The sequence below is a fragment of the Ipomoea nil genome, unplaced genomic scaffold, assembly GCF_001879475.1.
Source record: "Ipomoea nil cultivar Tokyo-kokei standard unplaced genomic scaffold, Asagao_1.1 scaffold1237, whole genome shotgun sequence".
In the NCBI taxonomy this organism is placed as follows: domain Eukaryota; kingdom Viridiplantae; phylum Streptophyta; class Magnoliopsida; order Solanales; family Convolvulaceae; genus Ipomoea; species Ipomoea nil.
This window is the reverse complement of record NW_017617665.1, coordinates 1,068,393-1,094,339: the sequence shown is the minus strand read 5'-3', so window position 1 is coordinate 1,094,339 and position 25,947 is coordinate 1,068,393. Positions and strand designations below refer to the sequence as shown.

The following is a 25,947-nucleotide window of genomic DNA, read 5'->3' as shown; positions in this document are numbered from 1 at the left end:
CACCTAGTTTTACAACAACTAGTTTTGGCATACATTTAACTATATATAATTACTAGTTTTTTCTATGCGCGATGTGCAAAAACATATGCCTAATATTTATATTTTTTAAAATAATCAAAAAATTCCTACTAATTAAAATCTATATGAAATCAAATTTATGTATTATAATAATCCAATTATAATGTCTACAAATATTATTATCATTAAAGAATATAAGAAAATATATAGTGGATGCATGTGCATGCATGGTAACAATAATGGAAAAGATAACGGAAGTTATAACGGTAGGGATATTTTTGTCCAAAAAATTATATAGTACAATTCTAAAAGCACAATGTACAAAATGATTAACATTAAAAACATAGACATAAATGAGGGATATAACTTTGATTGAGACTTATTATATTTTTAGATTAGATTAGATTAGATTTAGATTAAAAGTACTATACAATGTAATATGAATACATGATACAATAAAAACTCTCATAAAGTTTACCCATCATTCGTTACAAAAAGTTAAATCTTCATTTTAATGCTCTTGAGAATATTATCAACTTTATTACAATTAATTAATGTCACATGCATGTAATTCTATGTTCCTATATTACCTTTCTTTTCAACCTTCATATTTACCATATTCATAAAAGGAATAATATTACACGTATAAATGTAAGCCCGCATTATTTGCGTATTCTAATTGATATAGAAAAAGTTTACGATTTTATTTGTTTCATTTTTTCTCCAATAAAATCATGACATAAATCAGAGTTTTATTCTCTATTAACCATTTATTATACTCTCTCAAAACAAACAAACAAAAAAAAAATTAAAAAAAAATTAAAAAATAAAAAAAAACAAACAAACAAACAAAAAATATCTAGCCTATATATATAGAAACCTTAAACAAAAGACCAAAACGTTAATATTTACAAGTATTTAACATATTTAATTTGAAAATGTAATATTATTATATTAATTAAAGCATTAACGGTCAACAGATAACGTACGTTAATCTTCCATCTGCCAACAACTTACCATCATTACCTTTTTCTTTGTGACTTTCGATGGTTTTTGACTTTTGACTAAAGAAAATAAATATTAAATTAACTTTTACATTAAATGGTTCAAAGTATTACTGTAAAAGTTTACTTGTCAACCCCTTAAAAAAATAGAAACTAATAAAAAAAATTTTCAAAATCGTTAGAAAATCTATTAACCTCATTCTAAACTTTTTCTTTGCTTTGGGACCAACATTTTTCCTTTTCGATATTAAATTAGTTTATATCAACCAATTTTGACTTATTTGACGACTATTAGCTGTTTGCTTTGGTTAAACATTCAATATAAATGTTTGATTAATTAGCTTTTTGTAACAGCTTATTGTTCCAAAATGCTAAAATTTAAAAATTTGCTCAAAGCAGGTTTTTCAATGAGAAAGTCATTTTGCATATAATAATCAGCTATCAACTAACAGCTAATTTACCAAACATCTTTATACAATTAACTAATGTTATCAATTAGTCAAACCCACTAATTCAATCAGCTAACAGTTATTTACCAAACATACACCCCATATATGTTCAACACTTTTACAATTGTTGCAATCAATCGGCTAATAAATACCTTAATTTGGTAGTAGATTATGGATGGGGTAACAATTAATTTTGCAACTTTTCTGGTAGTAGATTACAGTGGAATCTTGATCTCGATCTCATAAATTTATCTTCTTCTATGTATATATGCAGTTTGCATCTCTACTGGTTGAACTTGCAATGAAGCTTCTGCAAAAGTTCTTCTTCCTCAAGAAATAGGTAAGTGGCTTAATCCACCTTTCAAATCATAAATCTTGCAACTAAGTATATAGAATCAAGATCAGATAAGAATAAAGCTTCTCGCGAGAAGTGTGAGCTAATCTAAACTGTCCATCTTCAATTTCATATAGTAAACTAATAGTGATTATTTCTTATATTTTTACAAACTCTTCTACATTATAATTTTTTTCATTGGTTATTTTTAATTTTTATTATCTTTCTTCTTTATTTATAAATTTACTATTTTTTCTCAGTTAAAATTTATTTCATCGCGTAATGCATAATATCGGGTGTTGCTATTTGCATCACCCTTTGATCAAAAGTAGGTATAAAGTATCTTGAAATTGTAAAAAAATGAAAACTTTTAATAATTACATAGGTGGTGTAAATAGCCAAATGGGAGTTCATTTTGCTATTTGCACCACCTTAGTCAAACCTTATTTATGAGGTGTAATTAATAATTTTTTAATTCAAAATTTAATTAATTAAAAAAAAAAAAAAAAAAAAAAAAAAAAAAAAAAAAAAGAGAAGAAGAAGAAGAACCCGTCACCTTCTCCGTTGAGAAGGCAAGGGGCTGCCTTCTCACCGGAGAAGAAGGCAGCCCCTCGCTTTCTCATCGGAGAAGGTGACGTGAATTTTTTTTTATTTTGTAACTGTGCTGCCTTCTCACTGAAGAAGGCGACGCAGATAGCTTATTATATATCTGGTTAGTATATATTTCCAATAAAGCAAATGACGGACAAAACATTTAAGATATAAACCTGTTTTATATTAAAGCTGACAGTCCAATCAATGCACCATAGTTATATTATAATAGTCAACTCATTTCATTATTATGCAGATTTTGGTAAATATTATGACAATATGTTATAGAACCCTAATCTGACATTAATGGTTTCTCCATGTATTTATGCAGAGATAATCTCTGCCATTTCTTATTATGTATTTCTTTAGCTCTTCATGTACCATGGTAAGATCATCTAAACTTACTTCTTCTTCTTCTTTTTTTTTTTTTTTTTTTTTTTTGCTAACATGATCATTAATTATTCTTTTATGTTTTCCCAGAATTCTTTTGCTGTAATATTGATTATTGGCTTAGTTTCTTCAAGAATTGCTTCCCAGGTTGTTGGGAGCAGTTTCAATGTCCTGGATTATGGAGCTACTGGGGATGGCAGTACAGATGATTCACAGGTTTTTTTTTCTGTAATTTTTGGGATTAAAATTTAATTACTTTTTTCTTCATTTTTGAACCCTAATATTATTGAAAAATAATAATAATAATAATAATAATTATTATTACATTTTGATTCTTGACAGGCATTTTTGAATGCATGGAAAGATGCATGCTCTTCAGCTGCAGGATCTCCCCTACTCATCATCCCTCAAAACCTCAAGTTCTTGGTTCATCCAATCACTTTTAGTGGCCCTTGCAATTCTGAGAAAATTAATTTTGCGGTACGAGAAAAAATTTATGTGACAATTTATACGATATAAAGTACAATACAAGAAATAATTTATGTGACAATTTATACGATATAAAGTACAATTACAGTGAAACACCGTAAAAAAATTCTTAATTTCTCATATATAGATAATGGGAACAATTTTGGCTCCCGCCTCACCAAGCATATGGGGAGATGGGGATCCAAGCCAGTGGCTCGCATTCCAAGACGTTACCGGGCTCAACATCTATGGCTCGGGAACAATTGATGGACAAGGAAAAGTCTGGTGGGATCAATCTTGTCGAGATCATCCGGGTTTGGTATGAATTATTATTTGCAATAAAACTAAATGGTGACCATTTTGCCTAGTTATATTTTAAGTTACTTTAATTCTCCATCTCTCAATTCATTAAATATGCAATTTTATTGTGGATTAATTTGACTAAATTATTGTTCAACATGTAATAACAGTAGGTCAAGATTATGATGATTATATCAAAATTTGGAATTTAATACTAATACTAATATTTTCAGGAAGGGTGCAAAGGCTTGGCCCCAACTGTAAGTACTTCTTGATCCCACACAAATTAATGCCTGAAAAATTAATAATTTATTTGAAATAATCTTGAAAATGTGATAATTAATTTGAATTTTTTTTTTTTGTTTTTTTTTTTTAACAGGCATTAAAGCTGATTTCTTGCAATGAAGGGTCTCTCAGCAACATTATGTTCAGCAACAGTCCTCAATCTCATGTACTCATCTATGGCTGCAATGATTTTAGGGTTGACAGTGTAGCCATACAATCTCCCGAAGACAGTCCTAACACCGATGGCATTCATATTCAGTCTTCCCACCAATTATCCATCACCAATTCCAAAATAAGTACAGGTACTATCTTAGTTGTCTCTATTCTAATATATCAAATTAAACAATGTGTTATGTAAATTAATAACGAGATTGCACATTATATTCATGATGAATAGGGGACGATTGTGTTTCTATTGGAGACTACACGTCAAACGTTGAGATTAACTTTCTTTCTTGTGGTCCTGGCCATGGCATTAGGTTAATTCTCAATTTTTGTCATTGATGTTTATTTGAAAGTAAATTTTTTATAAATTAACTTAAAGTGGGTATTAATGAAAGATTTGTTGACATTGTTGATACTAGTATTGGAAGCTTGGGGAAATCTGGTAATGAGGTACAAGTGGAGAACATTCATGTCAGCAATGCTTTCTTATATGGGACAACCAATGGAGCTCGGATCAAGACATGGCAGGTACTAAATATTACCATTTCTTTTATGTTTCCAAAAATGTTTTTTTATTTTCTCAATTTTACAGAGATTTTGGGTGTGTTTGAAAATTTAAAAAATAATTTTTGAAAATCATTTTTTGAATTTCTAATATTTAAATGTGGCTGAAAAATCAAGTCAATCAAAATTTAGCGAAAATCATTTTTCACAAACCAAAAAATGATTTCCGATAACAATCACAACCTTGGTTTCCAACGGAAATCATAGGTTAGTTTCCACCGAAAACCAACGTTTTTTTTTTAATAAATAACATTATTTTTAACATTATTATAAATAATTATAAATAATTTTATTTTACATTCTAAATAAAACAATTAAAATTTTATTATACAATTCTACTGATTTTCCAAAAATCATTTTTCAGATGTTATTTTCCTAATTTCCAAACACTCAGTTGTTTTAGCTCAACTCTTTCAACTATTGGACAATACACCCCTAATTTTACAAAAATTATACATGTATATGTAATTTTCAGCAAAAATACTTGCTAATCAAACATGAAATGTGGGTCAAATTACAATGAAGGCTCACAATTCTCGTTACTCGAGGTGAAAATAGTAATATTTTTGTGAAGTTAAGAGTGCTTTCTGCGACGAGCTAAAATGACTAGAACTCCATAATTAAAACACTAAAAAATGCAGGTTTTTTTCCCTAATGTTTTTCATTCAAACAAAGGTTAGTCTGACCAAATCTTTTCTTCTAAAATGTCATAGGCTGGGAAAGGGTATGTCAGAAATGTCATATTTGAGAATCTTATACTTCACACAGTCAACAACCCCATAATCATTGATCAACACTACTGTGACGACCCAGGCGCCTGCCAGGAAACGGTAACATAACCCTCATTTTCTCGATAAAATTCTACAACACCAGTCAAGACAACACGACATTATAAAGATAATTTTCTTATTTTGAACATAACCTTTGATCATAGGGAAGTGGAGTCCAAATCAGTGATGTTACGTTTCGGAACATATATGGAACATCAGGCACAGATGTGACGGTAAACCTGAATTGCAGCAAAGTCGTACCCTGCAAAGACATACACCTGCAGTTTGTTCAATTAGCGGCAGCACAACCTGGGAATCTTGCTACTGCTAGCTGTAACAATGCTTATGGGCAGGAATTTATAGTTGTACCTGGTCCTTGCTTGATCTAATCTTGAGCTTCATATCTATTATGTTATGAACAATCAATCAATGATTACAATTACAAGGCAAGATGTATTGGTATAAATCTTGATTGCTGGAAAGCTATGTCATCATGTTGTGATTCTTATAAAATACAATTTGGAAAACCTACACTGAATTTGAATTTGCCCCTTTTGTTTTTACATAGTACCTGATTTGATTGCAGTAGATGCATAATACACATGAAATATTTACCTAAGACGATTGACGGAAGAAAGAAATTGGCCTAGTTTAAGGATGGTAAGCGATTACAAAACAAAAAAGGGAGAAAAACAGACTTGTGGGTTGTGAGTTGTCTGGACTTTCAAATCACAACGCTAACTTCTGAATCGCCGTTTCCTTGAGAGAACTTGCCAGTCTTTGGAACACTTTTAGGTCGTGTCCGATTTTGTCCTGTGATGAAACAAGAACCGGAAAATACCATGTTAGCTTTACATAGATTTACTAAATGAAACAAAAACAAGTTTGAGTGAGCCTGGCATGAGAAGAGATTGTGTAATAATAGGGTTTTCAGGGAACATGGCATCGATGTTGTAAAATTTAACAAAAAAGAAAACAGTCTTATGGGTGGGTTTTGTTTTTAGCAAGCAGACATACCTCGCTTAGCAATCCAAGCCTTTCAAGGGTGGAAATTAATTTCCCACAAAACAAGCTCAACCCCTCGTTAGTATCAGGCTTCGAACCATATGTGAGCCTTTTTACAGACTGACTAGAATTACATTCATAAGAACTGAAATACACAATAAATAATGGCATAAGTCAGTAATAAAATTAAATGAATATTAGATTTAAAAAACAAAATTGGATTACAAAATCATACCTGTCTTGAAAATGGAACAGGATAATGTTCATGACATTTTCAGAAACCAGAAGCAATATGGTAATAAGCTTATTTCTGTCTCCAACAATTCGACACATCTCCATCATTGCAATATATCTCCTGCAATTACAAACTCTTTTAATGGTTGATGATGGCAGTAGTAGCTCTTCTGTGGGGGTATATACTAGATACGTTCGAAAATAAATCAGAACAAATCTGTTTGTGATTCTAGTCTAATTAGTGAATAGCTGAACAGAATTTAGTGGTAAATGCGAGATGATAAGATCCATCACTATCCCTGAGTCTTTGAAAAAATAATGCAAAGGAAACCACAAACCTTTTTTGCATATTTTCTGATGACGAAACAGAACCTTGGCGAGCGCACATATTGATAATTTCGTCAACTTCTTGTCTTGATAATTCATTGATATCTTGAATCTGCAGAATAATAGAACATTTAACACCTAAATGCAAATTGAATATAATAGTCTTTTGATTATGCCATGATTGAATGCGCAACCTTGTTAAACAGAAGATATCTCTCCTCAGCAGCCTTTTCTAGAGCAGTAGTAAGAGAGTTCAGAAGAAATCCAAGCAAAGACAAAGTTGGCTGTTGTTGTCCAGCAGAAGCACGATAGTCCATTGGACCATCAGAGACCTGATGCAAATTCAAAGGATACGGATACAAAATTTTGTTTGACCTTCATTAATCAGAAATAATTACAAGACAAATCCAAAATAATCTAGATTATTGAATATCAAAAAAAAAAAAAAAACCAAAAAAAAATTTAAAAAAAAAATAAATAAATAAAAGAAGCTAGAGCAAAACCATTCTAAACATACCTGGAGCCGTAGAGACTTCTTTGTGACCAGAAAATATAGATAAGAGCTCAGACTAAAGCAGAGACATGATGTGTTCACTTCAGCCTTCCTACGATTCTGAACAATTCACAGAGGGAACAGAAAACAAAATGGTTAATTCCCCTACAGTTGACAGTTACATCTCACATGTTTTTACTCAGATATGAACCCATTGCCTCTAGCCAAGAAACAATGACCTGATGAAAAGTACAATTACCTCTATATAGCACATTGATTTGTTCGAAATAAAAGAATCTAGATCAAGTGAGAAAATAACACGCATCATCGTGAACAGCCCTTGGACAAAGCCATAATCATCACTTGCTTCATATGGCCATATCTGCAGAGAAAAATGTATGTATCATACAACATCACCATCACATAGATAGAAAAGAAAAAGAAAGGAACAGAGACAAAACCGTCAATGGCAATATTAGAACATCTATACAAGGGATTACAAGGATATGCAAGTATACCCTAGTTCCTAAATAAAGTACTTGCCAAGCAAGACCCTTTGAAATCCATATTAGCTCTCAACTTGACACTAACCTTTGTAAGTATGCTGACCACTAAATTTACTTGTTCCATTGTCAACTCATCAGCACCAGAAAGATCCTCACGAAGAATCTGATCAAAGAGTAATGCATGCCCTCTAATAAATTCTAGAACTCCTCGGACAACTTTATTTGAAACCTGTTACATGCCCATCATGTAATTCAGAATTAAGAATTAGCACCATGAACAAAATACAGATATAACAAAGGAATTACTAGAAGAATTGATAGCTCAAGGAAAAAAAAAAAAAAAAGTAAAAAGGAAACAGCAGTAAAGAGCTGTTGTCGCCACCAAAAAGTACACAAAATAATACACTACTCTGAGGACAACAGAGAAGTTTTCAATTAGAGCAAAAGGAAAGAGCAATTACAAAAATTTTCAAATCTATCATCTAAAACTATAGCATGCAATGGTCAAAATAACCTTTAGAAAGCAAAGATACAATTCAGTCAAGAAAGATGCTGACCTCAAAGAATTCAGATGTGTCAACTAATGAAGTCAAAGAGAACACCAATCTAAGTATTGGAGCAATAACCATGCGTTGTTTGTCAACATCAACTGACAATTCTCTTCCAAATTTAGTCTCAAAGCGGTGGTGGCTTCCCTGATAAAAAGTTGTATTCTGTATGTTAACTTCAATTGATAAAGGAAAAAGTTACCATATCCACATATGGAGAATTTCTGAATGACCTTAATTTGCATTTTTAGCGCTTTGCATGAAGAAATATGCTCCAATGCATCCATTGAAAATAGAACCTGTGCCCCCGATTTCCTGTATTTATAGCTTATTCTCAACAACAGAGCAAGTTCTGCTTCAAGAGTGCAGACACGCTGCATTGACTCCAAAGCAAATCCATCCTGTAAGAGGAAACAGAACTTAGTATATCAGGTTTTCATAAGCAAATTCGTATCAGGTCTTCAAATTGAATTGAATGTAGCACACAAATACAACTGAAGCAGAAAAGGGATGATGGAAATTCTCAAGGTTATGATAGAGAGGATAGTAGAGCAAAATAAAAATTCAAAAGCGAAAGACATAATGCTATTTGTTAAAACACAGCATTCATTGGTTTTGTCTACCAGTTCACTTAGATATTGATACTCAATATATGCATGTGTTCAATAACCTTCCGCCAATAAAGAGAAAATTTTTATATAAATTTTAGATGTCTTTCAGTTCCCAGGTTCCGAAAGGCAAGATAAAAGCTTACTTAAACATTTAAAAATAGAAGATGCTACTTGTTAAACCACAACATAACTTGGTTTCATTTACCATTTCACTTAGATTTCAAAACTCAAAAGTCAAAACTCAATATATTCCATACCTCTCTACCACCCTCTAACCCCCTACCACAATTCCCCAATTCAGTTTCCAACTCCTATAGTTGATAATATGAAAAATGCTTTAATTACAAATGGGAAAATCTAGATACTTGAGACAAAAAGTTACTGGTAAAAGCTTTAATAACACTAACACTCAGATACTGAAAGGAGTCATACCTGATATGAAAAGTTAGTGATGCTTATAAGGCAAGACCTGAGGAAGCCTCGGCTTTGAAGTTGGTTCAAGAAAAACTTCTCGTGATCAATAGAAATAAGTGCATCCAAAACATAAAGAGAGACTGTTTTTCCAGATTCACTTCCATGAGTTGCATCTTTTATGACCTGTGTTTTGAATTAAAAAAAAAAAATCCTTAAAAAGTACAAACTATGAACTATGAAGAAAGTAGTACTTTAATGTGTAAAAAAACAGTTCAGTGAGCACATTTTGTAAGTTCTGCATTTTCCTAGTGATAATATTCAAGATGGAAATGTGAAAAGTCACAACCAACTACAATTATACCATTTTAAAATTTTGGGAATCTCATACAGACAAAATTAAAGAGAAGGAATAAAAATACATTTTTTAAACAAGCAACTTTAGTTCCAAATCCACAAAGTGTTGAGCACCCTCCACAACAGTTGATCTGGACAGTCAACCCTTTTGAAATTTGATTTTAGAAAAGTCAACTTTATGAGAACATGTTAAAGAGATAGCAAGGAGGGACACTATCAAACGATGAAATTAACACTCAATTTATAAATATGGCTTCTTTATGAAACATCCAAGCTAAATATATGGCTCCTCGGTAATTTTAACTGGCAGAATTATTCACTATACCACCATGAATGGCATAAAAAAACAAGAGACTAAAATTAAAAATACCCACCAAATCAAGAATTGCTTGAGCATCCTTCCTCAAAATAGAAAAGTTTGCATGTGATAATTCAGCCTGATCTTTGACAATCTGGTTATGGGAATAAAAAACATAAATTCCAGTATCATCTATGTGCCCGTTTCAAAAAGAAGACAGATGAAGGGCAATAGGAATCTTTTCTGCACTAATATTTGTATAACCTTTTCAAGATCGGAATCTTCATTATCCTGCTCATCCATTGGAAAGAACTGCATCACTGAGTTAGGTATACTAGGATCAAGCATATGCTGACAGTACTGGAAATAGCTAAGAAGCAATGTGTATTGACTGAAATAAGGGAAATGGAACAAAAATCAGGAATTATTTCAAGAAAATAGAAAAGTGAATGCAATTTCAGCATAATAAAATCAGTACCGCCTCCTCAAAGCTTCAGATGATTCTTGTCTGAGAATTGCCATTATAAGTTTGAACAAAATAGAGTGGCATGCACCATTAGATAGCTGCTTTGTCATTATTATGTCAAGGTAAGTGACAGTCTCAGATTGTAAGCCACCAGGGCATAAAAATCGTACATCACGAAGCTTCGCCATGCATGTTAGACCAACCTTATCAATTTTCAAAATCATATAAGTTGACAGAGACAAAGTTAATTTACTCTTTGGCAGCAACCACTGCAATTGAGTTAACAGAAACAGGAGGATAAAACCTGGGTCAAAATCAGTGCCATCTTCAGTGAACAGTCGGGAGAACCAGAAGCATTGAGTGAGGCATCTAGTAACCTAGGGATTAAAATCAAATTTTAGAAATGATATTATGAAGAACAAAGGAAGAAATAAAATGAAGATGAAAATGCAACTCACTGAAACAATATTTCAGTTCGACTTTGAAGAGAGGATAATCTTCTAGATGCACAAATCTACAGACAAACATATATTCCATAAACATAGAATGTAGTGGCGAAGAAACAAGAAAAAATCACAGATCTAGGCAATGAACAAAAATCAGGAAATTGATAAAGAGAAAGTAGACCTCAACAACTTGAGACCAGCCAGTTAGCACATGAAGCTGAGCCGCTTGTTCTTCAAGATTTTTGTTGTATTTCCATCCCCATCTCAACAATTGTTGTACCGTTTCTCGAATTTCATTAAGTTCAGCATCAGTGCCAAAGGAACTTAGCTGGGGATTATACAAATTATATTTCTAGAAAGGGAACTAGTCAATACAGTGTACTTACATATACAGCTTGCAGTGAATAAACAACTATTAAAATATAAAGTTTATGGGCTAAATTAAGGAGGAAAAATCATAAGCAGAGAGCAATTAGCAGACAAAGCACCTGCCAAAGTTTGTCGCGAAATGCAGTCATGTCAATCAAACGGTCTCCACGCTCTGAGTAATAATACAAACCACCTTTCTCAGTAGTAGCAGGGTTGCTAAGTATATCCTCCGCCTATGAAACAAATTGCATCAAATAAGAAATTAGAAATACACAACAAAAGAAAAACTACAAAATAAAGTTTTTAAAGATAGTAGCTTACCAGAAACCCATACTTAACACTAGAAACAATCTGGGAAGACTTTGATGAAGTATCGGGAGTCTTAAATTGAATAACATCAAGCAATTCTAGCACCTGCATTTGAATACCAAGAAAAGGAAGATGAAATGACAACTGGCTTTTCCACAATACAAAGTGTATACTGAAAAGGATGTATTGGCAAGAAAGGATGTCATAGCAAAAGAAAAGATTATTCCATTCAATAGGGAAGGATAGCACATGCATTGATAAGCACTAAAACAGATTCATGAGATAAGTGGCATAGCAGTAGCAGCAGTAACATAGGGCACAGAAACACAAAAAATGCAAAATCTTTTTTTAACAATAAGATAATTTTCTGTGAGCACTTTATTATAAAAAGGAAAGGAGTGAAAAAATGGATTAAATTTATGACTGAGTAACAATAAGATAATTTTCTGTGAGCACTTTATTAGAAATTAAAAGGGAAAGGAGTGAAAATGGATAAAATTGATGATTGAGATGAAGAAGTTTCTGCATGTAGATTTAACCACAAAGATTATTTGAGAGTAGTTAATGTACACCAAACCTTTTAAGAATAGTTACCAGTAATCATCAAGTAGGCTTCCCAGAAAATTATAGCAGATTGATTCTTATACACCCATCACTTAGTGAGCTTGAATTACCTTCTTTTTGAATTATAATTACCATTACTAACCCTAGCCAAAAGAGGTGTGTAGACAATGTAACAACCATTACCTTGTTCTTACTAATCATTTTTGCTCCAGCAATATTAGGACTGCCTGGAGCAATGGAATCATCAGAATTGCCCAGTCCAAATAGTTCAGATATAATACTTTGACAAGCTTCTCGATGTGTAGAACTAGACATATCTGCAGCATGTAATTCTACAGCTAACAGCTTCAAAAGCCACGCTCTCTGCACAAGTAAAAGTAAGTGAGCCCCAAAGACATTAGTTTAGAAAGCATTGAAAGAAGAAACTGAAGATAGCATAGGGGTCTATCCTTTTTTAGTGAATTGCAACAGAACACTCATAACCTTCCAATTGATCATACTGAATACTTAAAGTCATGCACTCATGCTACCTAACCAGTGCAGGTGATGAACAAACACACTTGCTCATCCGCATTGCAAATAAACCAGAACAGATGGAACCAAATGATTATATCTTGAAGTAGCAATCTTCATGAAAAGAACATCAAATTTCAAGAAAAAGAGAGTTGATCACTTGATGTGCAATTGATATAGTTCATGTAAAATATAACACGCTCAACATGTCAGACTACAGGATTACACAACACTATAAAGTGCACTTAAGTAGAATGAGCTAGGAATAAACCAGAACAGATGGAGGCATTGCAAATAAACCAGAACAGATGGAACCAAATGATTATATCTTGAAGTAGCAATCTTCATGAAAAGAACAGCAAATTTCAAGAAAAAGAGAGTTGATCACTTGAAGTGCAATTGATATAGTTCATGTAAAATATAACACGCTCAACATGTCAGACTACAGGATTACACAACACTATAAAGTGCACTTATGTAGAATGAGCTAGGAATAAAGCAGAATTTAGCCCACAGACAGACCTGATGAAGGGAACTGATGCGAAGTGCCTGGCTATTATTTCTTTTTGGAAGTGGAGCAACACCAATTGTATCCACATGCTGTTACAATAATATATCAGACCTTTTTTAAAATAAATACAATTAAGTAGGACTTGTATTCAAAAGTACGGTAGAAAATTAAACTAAAATTCATTGAATTATGCAGCATTTACCTTTATGAAGAACTGATATCTTTTAGTGCTTAACAAATCCATAATAGGACCACAAGTTAACGGATCTATGCACAACTCATAGAGAAGCTGCATAAAAGAAATTGTTGATGTACTCACAAAGTTAGAGAAATAGATAACAATCCACAACCAGGATGCAACACAAGACTAATTTAGTCGTTCAGCACTTAGCCTTTGCAGAAGTTTGGATTAAAAACCTGAATCAATTATCAGAAGATATCTAACCTGAAAACCAAATTCGTGAAGCAAAGCATTGGCATCTGGCTTGAAAAGCTTTTCCAGTTGATCAAGAATGACCTTCAAGCAACTAGAGAACAAATAAAATGCTCACCTCATTATCTTAGCATAAGATACATGAGAAATAGGAGTGAGGGCAAGATTGGAACCTGTAATGAAATTTTGGCTGAAGCATGGTCCTCTCAATAGGGCTATCAAGATCAAACTTGAGCAACAAGTGTGTGATATTAGGGACAGGCCTGCTGATATTATCAATAAGAAGCTGCAATTGGAGGGATTAGATCATTCAGGGCTTTTAACTATCAATAATGAAAAGAACTTGCCAAAAGTCAACTAGCTCAAATTGGGAGGGCAAACAGAAAAACAATAATAGAACACATGTTTCTCCTGAAATTAGATTATTGCAACTCATAACCAACTTCACTTGATATGCGATCAAGTATTATGGAAAAAGAGAAGGCACAAGTTTTCCATTCAAATTTCCACATAATTTCTAGTAATACTGTTTCATTTCACGTTAGTTTTTATAAAATTCCAGCAATGAACTGCATCTACATATAGGTAAAACATTGAAACTATGTAGTATGTAGTCAAAACAATCCTAGCAAACCTGACTATTGCAATGAGCATGAAGGGAAAAAGCACAAACTTACACAAAAACAGAAAAATAGAACCCTAACTCCCCAAAACAATCTTCTAACATATGGAAGGTGCCCTGAATAAGCATTAAGAAATTAAGTCATAAAACAGCTATTGGAACACTAAAATCCCAACCTAAAAGCTCTTAGTAAAAATCTATCTTCTTTTGACTCTAGACTTAAAACATTGCCACTCGCTGGATGCATCAGTGCATTTCATCAATATTGGACCGAATTGGACTAACAGTATTATAAACCATAGTACACATTGACCAAATATTACAAGACACAAATGCTCATCTAGTAGCCAAATTCCAAATATTTTCTATAACTCAATTTCGTTCAACTTTTCACCTGGTTCTCTTATAGTATTATCTGTTTAATGTGCCTCAGTTACTCAGTAGCCAGTAAAGTTATGATATTCAAGATTGATAGCAGAGATGAAAACTTTATAATTCTATTATAAGGATTGATGGTTCCCATCACAATGGAAACCCAATGTATTACAGCCATAAAATTAGATGAACAGTGGCTGATATAGTGGTGAAAGTTCATACTTACATATACGAATGCTTTTTATGGATTGACAGAGATTAGTAAATAAGAAAAATAAACTTAATTCCAGACATTCCTAACTAGATCCATGAGGAAAAGGAAATAGTAGAAAAGACTTACTTGCAGTATGAGTATACCGGGATCTTCACTGCTATCCTCAATAAATTGGCATTCTTCAGAGCGTAACTCTAAGCAAGCAGCATAATCCTCAATCAAGCACCCTGCAGCATTGGATTTCAAGAGTAGCTGAACAAGCCCAACCATGCGAGAACTGCCATTCATATACAAAATCATCATCTAGAAATGAAATATTTTTGCATAATAGGTGGCATCAATAAGGAAACAAAACACACTAAAAGGGATGCCAAAACCTTAGGACACTCATTATTTTAATAGAGCATAGCTGAATACGAGGCTGCATATCATATCGGACATACTCCAACAAAGCCAGAACTTGATTATGGTCTTGAGAAAGAATGACATCCAAGGGCTGGATAAGAAAGAATCAGCAGATAGACACTAAAATATCATCCAGGAAACAAACTAGCATTAAGCCAAACATGTGAAAAAACAATTATCAACTGAAAATTAAAATTAAGAATATCTCAGCCCAGTTTTGAGTTTATGATTAGATTGCATAAAGAGGAAGAGATTAAATATTGGGGAAAAGCATTGGCAAAAGGTAAATAGGAATTATATCTGATTTAATACCTGGTATACAGGACGCCAGAAATCAGAAACAATTAAATCTTTCTCTAAAATGAGAACTATAATCTCCAGCGAGAGGAGGACTGCCTTTTCAAGAAGTTGTCCATGACTTTGACTTGTTCTTTCATTTATAAGGAAATTAACTCCTGGTGAAAGAATACTCATAACATTCCGGAAAACACTCTTACCACTCATAAAATCCTGCAAAAGAAGAAATATTTGTTCATAACTAAATTAAAATTAGAACGCGGGTCAGGGCGCGGAGGGGGAGCGATAACACATACAACTCAACTGCAAAAACAATACGGCTACTAGAACAATAAGAAGCACAAGAACAAATACTACTACTACTGAAATGAACTTCAATCAATTGAAAGAAGGTAAATACTTTCAACAGCTCAATAACTGGGAGCTGCATTTGAAGGGGAGCGGATTGTCCCACATCAGAAAGACGAGAATCATCAGCAATACTGTCAATATCTTCATCCCTGATGTCATACATGCTGAGCATCCTGCAAATCCCAAATATTGAACACAAGAGTTCAGCACTTCATAGAAGATATTACAATAAAGTTACACTAGGCCCATATAATTATTGTTGTCAAAATCAAAAATATAGAAGCAAGTCTAACAGAGATATTATGGAAAGATGACTAACATCCGGAAATGATTGAGGCAAGCAATGACCAGCTGCCATTTCTCAGAAGGATCTGCATAGGCTCTCTGGGGAAATGGCCCAAACACCTGATCATAAATGAATTTAAAAATGCCAATGAATCTGCAAGGATGCAACCCAATGTTAGAAAGAACAAAAGTGGGAAAAGAGAGAGAGAAGTCGGAGAACACATAATTTCCAAAAACTCAATACCTGCGGCCTCTATCAGTAACATCCTTCTCCTCAGCAATGAGAGTATTTAACAAATTAATGAATGAAATAGTCGAAGGGTATTGTTCCCTTCTTGCTTCTATTTCGTTCAGCTCAAATCGCATATCATAAACCTGTGTCAATACATATAAAATGGGATCATAAGCATCTAAAGTGGAAGAAAGGTCAAGAGAGGGGGGGTGGGGGTGGGTGGAGGAGGAAGGTGATGAGAATTTGCAAAGTTCAGAGAGATTAAACATATTGTGTCATCAACATAATCATAGCACCAAAAGAAAATACATTCTTTAAAATCAACGGATTATTTATGTGATTTGAGAAACCCCATCTCAACCCCCCAAAGGGAAAAGTGTCATAAGATTACCAAAAGAAAAGGTAGGATTTCATTAATTAAAGCATGTGCTCCATCTCAACTAAAAGCCTAAGCTAATAGTTGGATTGCACATTAATGGCTACGCCCCCTCACGTGTGCGGTGGGTTCCAAGCAACACGTGGACCGGTAAACCGTAGTCGCTTATGAGTGGCGCTGAGATTCGAACACATGACCTTTGGTCTGGCTCTGATACCAAATTAAAGCATTTGCTCCATCTCAACTAAAAGCCTAAGCTAATAGTTGGATTGCACGGTAATGGCTATATGCTCACATCATTTAGATCAACATAGAAAATCAGGCAAATGATACTATCAATAAAAGTTCCAGACCTTTCACTAACAACGTAGAAATAACATGACAGTTATTTCCACAAATCACAACATTATGTTTGATAAAGGCCGTCCAAAATCCAAATAACAAACCTGTGTTGCCATTGGTTGTCCAGTACTCCCAGCAAGATGTCCAACAACTACTGGTAAATCATACTGCTCTAAATATCTCCAAATCGTATCTTTCATAACAGGAGAAATGTTAATGAAACTAGCAATTGTATTTCGCAAGGCACCCTGTCAAACAGAAAGTACAGAAGATAATCAGGAGCTTAACTCAATAGCAGCACTGTGGTAAAATGGACAGAAAGTTCCCCAAAAAAATCATAAAGATGAAAGATAGAAATAGTCAAGGTCCAAACCTTAAGATAAGGAGGCACATTTTCATATCCAAGTAGTTTGAATAATGGCTCAATATCAGAAAACCAATTCTTTCGTTCAATGGGATTTGCATTTTCAACAACCTGTATACATTACCAAAAAAAATCCAAATTATTAACTGACACCAATAGAAACTAAGACTAGAATGGGGGAACAAACACAAACAGTTCAGCAAATGTCACCTTTTGTAGAACATTCAAGTATGCAACAAGAGCCTTGGCATCTCCTTCTTCTATCTCAGGTAACATTGCACCAGGACTCTGGATGGCTTGTTTAAACTTCTCTTCATAAATTGATAAGCAACTGAATAGAGTATTCCACCCTATAGAACGGAATGTCTTGCCTTGAAGTAACTCAAAAACTTTGGATGAACCCTCAGTACTAGAAGCCTGGTTTAAGGTATGATATAATTTAGAATGTACTCAATATAATGCTTCTGATACATGATAAAAGTACGAAATTGCCAAATAGTGAAAACTTCACTTACCAAGGTACTCAGCATCTTCAAAAATGCAACAAGTGTATGAAAATTAGTGTGGTCCTCACCAGCAAAGTAGACAAAAGTCCACAAGACATCATTGCCAGACAGCAGCTCAGGTTCCCTCTAGTACAGTTAAAGAACAACTATAATAAAAACATATACACTAATAGAAGTATGGAAACACAGGAAATAGAAAAGAAATCCAAAGTGAATGTGTTCATCTCTCTCACTTCACAAAAATGTCAGTTTAACACAGAGTTGGGAACTGGGAACTGGGAACTCCAAATGCTCCAAATAGCCAACTGCCAACTGACTTCAATTGTCAATACTCACTTATCCCCAGATCAATAGTCATCACACCAAAGTCAAGAGCAATCTCTCTTTCAATTCCAACATCTAGTTTTCGGACAAAAGAGTTCCAATTATCTACCTTAACCCACTTTACTCTGGTCTCCAAAAACTTATATGGGTAAGATACTCTACATTATTAGGTTTAGTTTTACATCCAACTATCCTATCAACAGTTCACAGCATTAGTACATAATTCCTGACCTCAAAATAAAGACCCATTATGGACAAAGTGAAAATTTTTATACGCTATAAATGGTTACAGATACATTGCCATTAAGCAAGCATGTTGGGTAGGCCATCATCTTAAAACACCTAGCAAACTCAAAAGAAATTGGATTTCATCCCCAAACCCCCACCCAGATAATAATAATAATAATAATAATAATAATAATAATAATAATAATAATAATAATAATAGTAACAATAATAATAACATTAAAAATGCACTAACCTGATAAATTTCACTAACAAACTCTAAAAGAGAGATAAAAGCTTGAGGTGCTGGTTCAGTCTTCTGAGCATGCATGCTTCTATCTACCATATGGTCATGAGAACTGGCCATGCGATATGGACTAAGTTCAGTCATAGCCTTGTCTTTTACTTCTTTGACCTTTCAAAAGACAGTAAGGCACTGTAAAATATAAGATAGAAAGACTAGAAAAGGAATATAAGAAGTTTATGTTAACAGTAAGAGAAACATATTGTAAACATCCCAAACTACTACAATAATTTCGAAAACATGACTTCAGTGAAAACTGAGCACCACAAATTTGTGAATGCTCCAAAAGGGAAAAGAAACTATGCTTACAGTCTAGGCTGAGAGGGAAATGTACAAACCTTATCTCGGGCAAGAGGATTAGACAGAAAGCAGGTCATCATCTTGTGCAAATAAGCATTATACATATAAACCATATCCTCATCGTCATTCTGCCCACATAAAAGAGAGAACCTAAAGTCAGTTTGGCTTGAGCAAAAAATGCAAATAATAATAATAAGTATAATGTGTAAAATCTCTAGCTGAAGAATGGATAAAATTATACAGAGGCCATTGATTAAGAAGAACTAGACATCTTTTCAATATCTTTTTTAGCCCTTCTTGCTCTCATGAAGTTCAAAGTCAGTATTACTTTGTAATTTGCTAAAGCTCCAGGCTTAATGTACTATTTAACCTATGAGTAAATAATACCATTACATATAAAGAAGAATTCAATGGCACAAGAATTAACCAGAGACAGACAAACCAACCCCTAAGGTTGTAAAGTAAAGAACCAGGGTACTATATCCTTTTAATGTTGAAATTTTATGAGCAGATTACCAAATAGCCAAATTGCGACAAGTGTACTGTACATCACAAGTAACACTAACCAGATAAGCAGGAATTTGAAGAATGTTCTTCATCCAAAACTGGAAAACATTGTCAGAGAATATGACTTCTAAGCATGTGTTAATGTGTCGCAGGTCATGTGACGAGACAATAGGCTCTTGAGCATCAACTCCATCATGGATTAACATTAAATGTACAAGCCAAGCATGCCTTACGCAACTAACATAGCCTTTAACAACAGGATCTTCCACAGTGACCATTACCTAGAGGAACAGTCACAGGTTCTAATTCATAAAAATAGCAATAATCAGATATTCAAAAGCATTAGTTCTACTTACAGATTCCTGAAATTCATGCCGAAAAGAAGCATCTCTAGTCAAGATAGATGCTTTATCAGGAACTGCACTCAATGCATCTGATACTAAAGCAACCACAATAGAAAAAAGGAGGCCATGTGTTATCTGCAAAATTGTGCGAAAACAGTCAAATAGAAATCCACACAAAACAATGAAGAGTGTTGGTAGCAATTTCATTCTCTAAATTAGCAAGTTTAGGGGGACTTTGGGCAAATCAGCCAAAGTGGTTATATTCTTAACTGCCAGCAAAGAATGTAGATCATTGGCTACCACCAAGATGAGCAAAGGGTGCAGGACGAAATCTAGTACTGATATTTAGAAATGCCTTCAGCACATTATTATTATTTTTTTAAATTAAAAACTGAAAAGAAGAAAAGCACAGGAAAATGAAGAGGATTGGAACCATAAAAGAAGCTAGCTAGCCAATTCAACACTAGAAACAACTAGTAGCCATGTACATTCCAGCTAACAACTCCTCATTCCATTCAGGCTAACCCTTTGCTCCAGTATCTAACACAAAACCAATAAAACGCGACTCAACGCTTTAACTACTCAGTGCAATCACTATTCCTCGCTTTGCATTGAAATTAAAGTATTTCACCATCACAAAATGCTTGGAATGATAAGCAAGACCTGTTGTTTTAAGGTATCAGTGTTTGAATTAAGTTCCACTGCACTGTCTTTCAGAGCAGAAAAGACATCTTTTATATCTTTGGGGCCTGCAAACATTACAAATTATAAAATTATCAATAACGGTGAAAATGCAATAGAAGAACTGAAGAAGAGACAGTGAGCCCTGATGGCATCATGGCACAAGGACACATAATACTATTTACTTTAATATATACTTTAAGAGATGGTAATAGAATAGAAAAAAAAAAAAAAAAAAAAACCCTAAAAAAGAACAACCAAGAATTTAAAGCTAAATAAGCATAGATTCAACCACTTTAGAACAGGATACAAAATTCAGAATTGGTTAGAGTTTAAAGGGTGAATATATATATATATATATATATATATATATATATATATATATATATATATATATATATAGTATGTGAACAATTTAAGAGATTTAGTCATTTAGAGAATACTGTTTATTGAGATGGATGACCATACAAGTTGTAATATTCTTACCCAGAAACAAAAAAAAAAAAACTTTTCTAAACTTGATAAGTACATTTGGATTAAGCATACAAGTTTTCAAGCAATTTCATCATTCTAACATCACAAAGAAGATTATGCAAACACAATTATTTGCAAGATCAGAAAACACCCTGGTAACCCCCTCATATTCTATGACCCAAAAACTGAATAAAGCCCTAAGAGAAAGAAGCAAATGATATAAAGCATCTTGTTTAAGTGTCTAAATTAAAAGCTGAACAGTTTCTGTTATAACTTATAACAAATGCAAATGGAAGAAGCTTAAAATAGAGAGGCAACCAAAAATTATAGTAGGATATAAAAAATAAAAAAGAAAAAGAAAACTAAATAAAATATTCAAAAATACTTATTAAAAAAAACAAACAAAGAATCTTGCAGTAGAAAAGCTCCGACTAGAAATCAGCCATTTGTTGCTTACTTGCCCGTACAATCAAAACAGAGAGGATAAGGCAATGAGTAAGAATGAGCCTTTCCCTAGAAACCACAGCTCTCCGTTCCACTAGAGCACCTCTGGAATCAAGAATATAGAGTTCACAGTTTGGCCCACCCAAGCCAGCTGGTTCTTCTCGATTCAGTTCCTGGAAATTTAACCCCCAAAAAAATTGACATGAAGATATTTGCACCTTTACAAAACAATAAAAAAATGTCTAATAAACAAGAAACTGTGATGCAGCTAGAAGCATGTATTGATTACATAATTTGTAATGGTCATCATACAATTGGACAAGGTTTCAGAGAACTTGAAAACGCTTCATTCTGACTAAAAACACCATGAATTTGAAAAAGAATGATTGACTTTATAAGATAAAGATTAATTTTTGACCCATTTATAAGAAACCTACACTGGATATGTATTGATAAAACCCTTTGTATTTTCTAACTTCTCCTGAAACTAGGCTAGGAGGAGAGTTCTAGATGAATCAAATGCTCATCTGAACTTTCAAATCGTATTGAGTAAAAGTTGACCATGGAGTCTATTCAGGCATGAAACTATCCAGCCAAAGTAGAAATTTGATCAGAAGAAAAAAGAAAAGTGTCAAAGTTCTATACATAATGATGCACAAGTATTTCCAAATGAAAGACATAAAGGCAATCCAGTTAGTGTAAGGACCTTTATTAGTGTAATCAACCGCTGTCTAACTCCTGCATTAATAAGATCCTCCAAATATCTCTGTAGGTCTGTCACAAGATCGGCATCAAGTCCTTGATCAAGGACAACAGCCTACATAAATCGAGAATTTAATGGGGAGATAACCAGAAACAGAGTCTTATCATATAAATAAGAACGAAAAATACCCTTAATAGCATGTAAAGTGCTGTTATTAGATCTCTTCTCTCAGTATACCAAAGTCCTGCAGCAAGGCGCAGAATTTCTAAAGGATCTCGCCCCAATAAACCCCACTGCAATCAAAGGTAACATAATTCTTTTATATTGAGCAATGTAAAATCTAAATTTTAGAATATCAAAAAAAAAAAAAAAAAACAATAGACTTACCTCCTGATTAGCAGAAATAAGTAATCGCACGCATTCTATCTCATTAAGATGGAGATCATCGCTCAATTTCAACGCCTAGAATCCAACAATAAAGAAGATTTTAGGCAAAAGGCTACAGTCAACTCATGACAAGCAATGCAATATAGACCTGCTAACATCCAAGAAACTACTGCAACAGGTTATAAAAATCATATTGAACACAATAAGACAGGCAAGATTCTTGTAGAAAACAATTTGCATAATTTAATAGGAAAATAAATTAACTAATAAACTACTGAAGCAGGTAATAGAAGTATTAATATCAATAAGATGGATAACATAGCATACCTGTAAAAGATAAATGGTTACATTTAGTATAAAAAAGTTAACATAAGGAAAAGTTGACTGATAAACATCATGTGTGATAAACTGAAAATGTTTAGATATATTGCCATCAATCATCATATTAGTATTGACATATAAAGAGTATGATAAGTCTTATACAATAAGTTGTCAATCCAAATATTGTAGTTATACTTGTTTATTTACCACCTCCAAAGCAAAAAAAGTCTGAACACATGTCAATCAGAATAAGAAAGCAAGGGGAGAGAGTGCAAATAAATATGTTCCTAAGTATGGCAAAAATGTCATCCACAATAACATATTTGAAATACTCCAATTATAATTTTCCACGAATGTATATAATCCGATAAGAGTTTTACCTAAAAGTGTTAAAAATATCTAGCATGAAACCTAATCATAAGCAAAGTTTAGGAGAACAAAACAGAAAAAGATTAGAAGAACTCACTATCTGAACATCCTGATCATCAAGTGATATTGGACCAGAATCCGGAAGTCTCACTTCTTTAGACTGTACTTGAGCTCTGTCTGAGGGCTTTGGAGGCTGTGCATTTGGTGGAAAAATAAACACAGTATTATTTCATAGCAATCAAAAGATTTTACTAATGTCCATCTTGCTAACAGAAAATGCAATTCAAAGCATTTCCCATCAACTAAACAAAGACAACATTCTTCAAGAACAAACTACAAATTTCCCTCACTTGTCTACAAACATTTCTTCAAACTCATTACACACTCTTCAAGATAATTGGTGAACTTAATGAGCAATGAATCGCGTTTAAAGCAGAAACGTTTACCACATTTCTCTCACCCATTCTAAAAAATGAGCTGAAATGGTTAAATTATTGTAGAACTCGAAATCAGCTTAGTTCACTAACATTGTGAACTTAATGAGCAAGGAACCACGTTTAAAGCAGAACTTTTTACCAGATTTATCATACCCATACTTCAACAAACAAAATGCGAGCTGAAACGGCTAAACTACCTTAGAACCCAAAATCAACTTAGTTAACTAGCATTCTCTACCCCCCCAAAAAAAAACAAAAACAAAAACTTCGATACCATCCCAAACAATACAATACCGGGTAGGAGACGAGGGAGCGGAGAGAAGGGAGGGAGTGGCGGATGGCGTGGAGCAACTCCACCTTCTGCGATGGCGGAGGAGGAGTGGGCCCCAATACGGAGGACTCGATTAAGGTGAGTAAGTGCTTCGGTGACACCATCACTCTTTGCTAATCAGATTGGAGCTCGAACTCAAAGAATGCCCTCAGACACACTGTGATTTGAAGCACAGAGAGATATATCGGAGCGAGGGAAAAGCCCTAACTCAGGGTTTTTGGTCACCGAAACCAGCTCTTAGAGAATATGATTTTTTTAGGGTGTGTTTGAAAATTAGAAAAATGTTTTTTGAAAAAAAATGAATCATATTTATAAAAATATTTTTGGTGATTGGATATATTCTGAAAAATTATCTTGATGTGTTTGGTTATTTTTTAAAAGATAAGTAAAATTGTATAACAAAATATTTTAATTGTTTTATTTAAAATATAAAAATATTTATAATAATATTAAAAATAATATTATTTATTATAAATTTAAAAAAAAAAAAAAAAACGACTAGTTTCTTGCGGAAATCTGCTGATTATCAAGGTTGTGCTCATCGATGTAGTTGTAATCTGTGGAAAATTACTTCCGTCAAAAGTTGGCGGAAGTCAAATTTCTCAAACCCGTTTTCCTTACCGAAAAATGATATTCGTTGACTTCAATTATTCAAACTCTTCCAAACATTGGAAACCCGATAAATGATTTCGAGAAATCATTTTTCAGATTTCCAAACACACTCCTAAAGATACATGAGGGAAAATACAAGGAAATGAAGGGGAACACACACACACACACAAAAAATAAAAAATAAAATAAAATAAAATAAAATAAAATATATATATATATATATATATATATATATATATATATATATATATATATATATATATATATATATAAATAAATATTGCATTTGCTTTTTTTTTTTTTGGTCATATGGTAGTATGGCACTATGAGACTAATTCATATTTAATACATCACACCATAAAGTTTATCTTATACTTGAGAAAAACTTAACTAAAATTTTTTTTTAAACCACTGTCACCGCCCTCCACCTCCGGTCATGATCTTTGAGTCATATGACGAACCAACTTTTTTTTTTACTCTAATAACATTACATGTATTCCTATTGTTGACTTTACATTTTCAATCTTATGTACAATTTTCTTTCACTTTCAAAATGTCATATCATTACATTTACAATTATTCACTATTCACTTTCTAAGACTGAGATGCAATTGCATTTTTCACCTGCGGCCTTCACCGCACTAGAGCCTAAGCCTATATATACAATCTATGAATTAAATCATATCTAGATAGTGAATTTTATCCCCAATTATTTCGTGTGCATTATTCCTTATGCCGTTTGGTTCAAGGAAAGTATTTGAAGAGGAATGTAATTGAAATTTCATTAAAAAGAAATTACCAGGACGATTAATTTCATTGTTTGGTTGGTAAAAAAATTTATTAGAAATTTTGATTGTGTTTGAAATTGTAAAGAATAATGTGTATACAGATCAAACCAATATGCCCTTACACAATAATAATTATAATAAAAGTTTTAAAGAGTTGGGTTTTTGGTTCATACCCTCACGACTATTTGGTTTGCGGAAAATATTAAAGGAGAGATGGATTTGAAATATCATAAAATAATAAATTAGCATGAAGATTAATTCCATTGTTTGGTTGATACAAAAGAAATT

At 33.1% G+C, this 25,947-nt stretch overlaps 2 protein-coding genes across 5 annotated transcripts; one reads left to right on the top strand and one right to left on the bottom strand.

Annotated features, from left to right (window-relative positions):
- The first annotated feature begins 1,796 nt into the window (after nucleotides 1-1,796).
- LOC109184034 (polygalacturonase QRT2-like) lies at nucleotides 1,797-5,820 on the top strand. The gene is made up of 11 exons (XM_019334075.1): nucleotides 1,797-1,811; nucleotides 2,728-2,781; nucleotides 2,877-3,002; nucleotides 3,129-3,266; nucleotides 3,403-3,573; nucleotides 3,788-3,814; nucleotides 3,934-4,141; nucleotides 4,237-4,318; nucleotides 4,424-4,532; nucleotides 5,282-5,398; nucleotides 5,503-5,820. The coding sequence occupies exons 2-11, from the start codon at nucleotides 2,752-2,754 to the stop codon at nucleotides 5,725-5,727; spliced, it is 1,233 nt and encodes a 410-aa protein (XP_019189620.1). The 5' UTR covers nucleotides 1,797-1,811; nucleotides 2,728-2,751; the 3' UTR covers nucleotides 5,728-5,820.
- LOC109184033 (nuclear pore complex protein NUP205) lies at nucleotides 5,776-24,519 on the bottom strand. Of its 4 annotated transcripts, none has more exons than XM_019334070.1 (45): nucleotides 24,223-24,519; nucleotides 23,589-23,684; nucleotides 22,802-22,876; nucleotides 22,603-22,707; nucleotides 22,418-22,528; nucleotides 21,725-21,884; nucleotides 20,776-20,861; nucleotides 20,125-20,247; nucleotides 19,828-20,049; nucleotides 19,300-19,389; nucleotides 18,914-19,072; nucleotides 18,118-18,234; nucleotides 17,813-18,019; nucleotides 17,612-17,713; nucleotides 17,343-17,486; nucleotides 16,533-16,663; nucleotides 16,323-16,442; nucleotides 16,053-16,176; nucleotides 15,668-15,865; nucleotides 15,328-15,446; nucleotides 15,077-15,227; nucleotides 13,913-14,025; nucleotides 13,752-13,833; nucleotides 13,509-13,595; nucleotides 13,318-13,395; nucleotides 12,466-12,645; nucleotides 11,731-11,823; nucleotides 11,529-11,642; nucleotides 11,222-11,392; nucleotides 11,053-11,108; nucleotides 10,899-10,971; nucleotides 10,607-10,797; nucleotides 10,393-10,519; nucleotides 10,205-10,282; nucleotides 9,495-9,659; nucleotides 8,685-8,852; nucleotides 8,461-8,598; nucleotides 7,989-8,132; nucleotides 7,657-7,779; nucleotides 7,422-7,517; nucleotides 7,099-7,236; nucleotides 6,916-7,016; nucleotides 6,579-6,698; nucleotides 6,356-6,488; nucleotides 5,776-6,151 (listed from the first exon to the last, which is right to left on the bottom strand). In XM_019334070.1, the coding sequence occupies exons 1-45, from the start codon at nucleotides 24,361-24,363 to the stop codon at nucleotides 6,068-6,070; spliced, it is 5,634 nt and encodes a 1,877-aa protein (XP_019189615.1). In that variant the 5' UTR covers nucleotides 24,364-24,519; the 3' UTR covers nucleotides 5,776-6,067. The 4 variants fall into 4 exon arrangements, with proteins under 4 accessions (XP_019189615.1, XP_019189617.1, XP_019189618.1 ...); XM_019334072.1 differs by having other exon boundaries at nucleotides 11,222-11,368; XM_019334073.1 differs by having other exon boundaries at nucleotides 22,418-22,509; nucleotides 22,626-22,707.
- Nucleotides 24,520-25,947: the final 1,428 nt, after the last annotated feature.

Coding starts and splice junctions, on each gene's coding strand:
- LOC109184034 (XM_019334075.1), top strand. CDS start 2,752: ATGTATTTCTTTAGCTCTTCATGTACCATG. Junction 2,782..2,876: donor TTAGCTCTTCATGTACCATG/GTAAGATCATCT, acceptor ATGTTTTCCCAG/AATTCTTTTGCTGTAATATT. Junction 5,399..5,502: donor CAGGCGCCTGCCAGGAAACG/GTAACATAACCC, acceptor CTTTGATCATAG/GGAAGTGGAGTCCAAATCAG.
- LOC109184033 (XM_019334070.1), bottom strand. CDS start 24,363: ATGGTGTCACCGAAGCACTTACTCACCTTAATCGAGTCCTCCGTATTG. Junction 20,862..21,724: donor TGTTTTGATTGTACGGGCAA/GTAAGCAACAAA, acceptor TAATGTTTGCAG/GCCCCAAAGATATAAAAGAT. Junction 11,393..11,528: donor TTCGCGACAAACTTTGGCAG/GTGCTTTGTCTG, acceptor TTCCCTTTCTAG/AAATATAATTTGTATAATCC.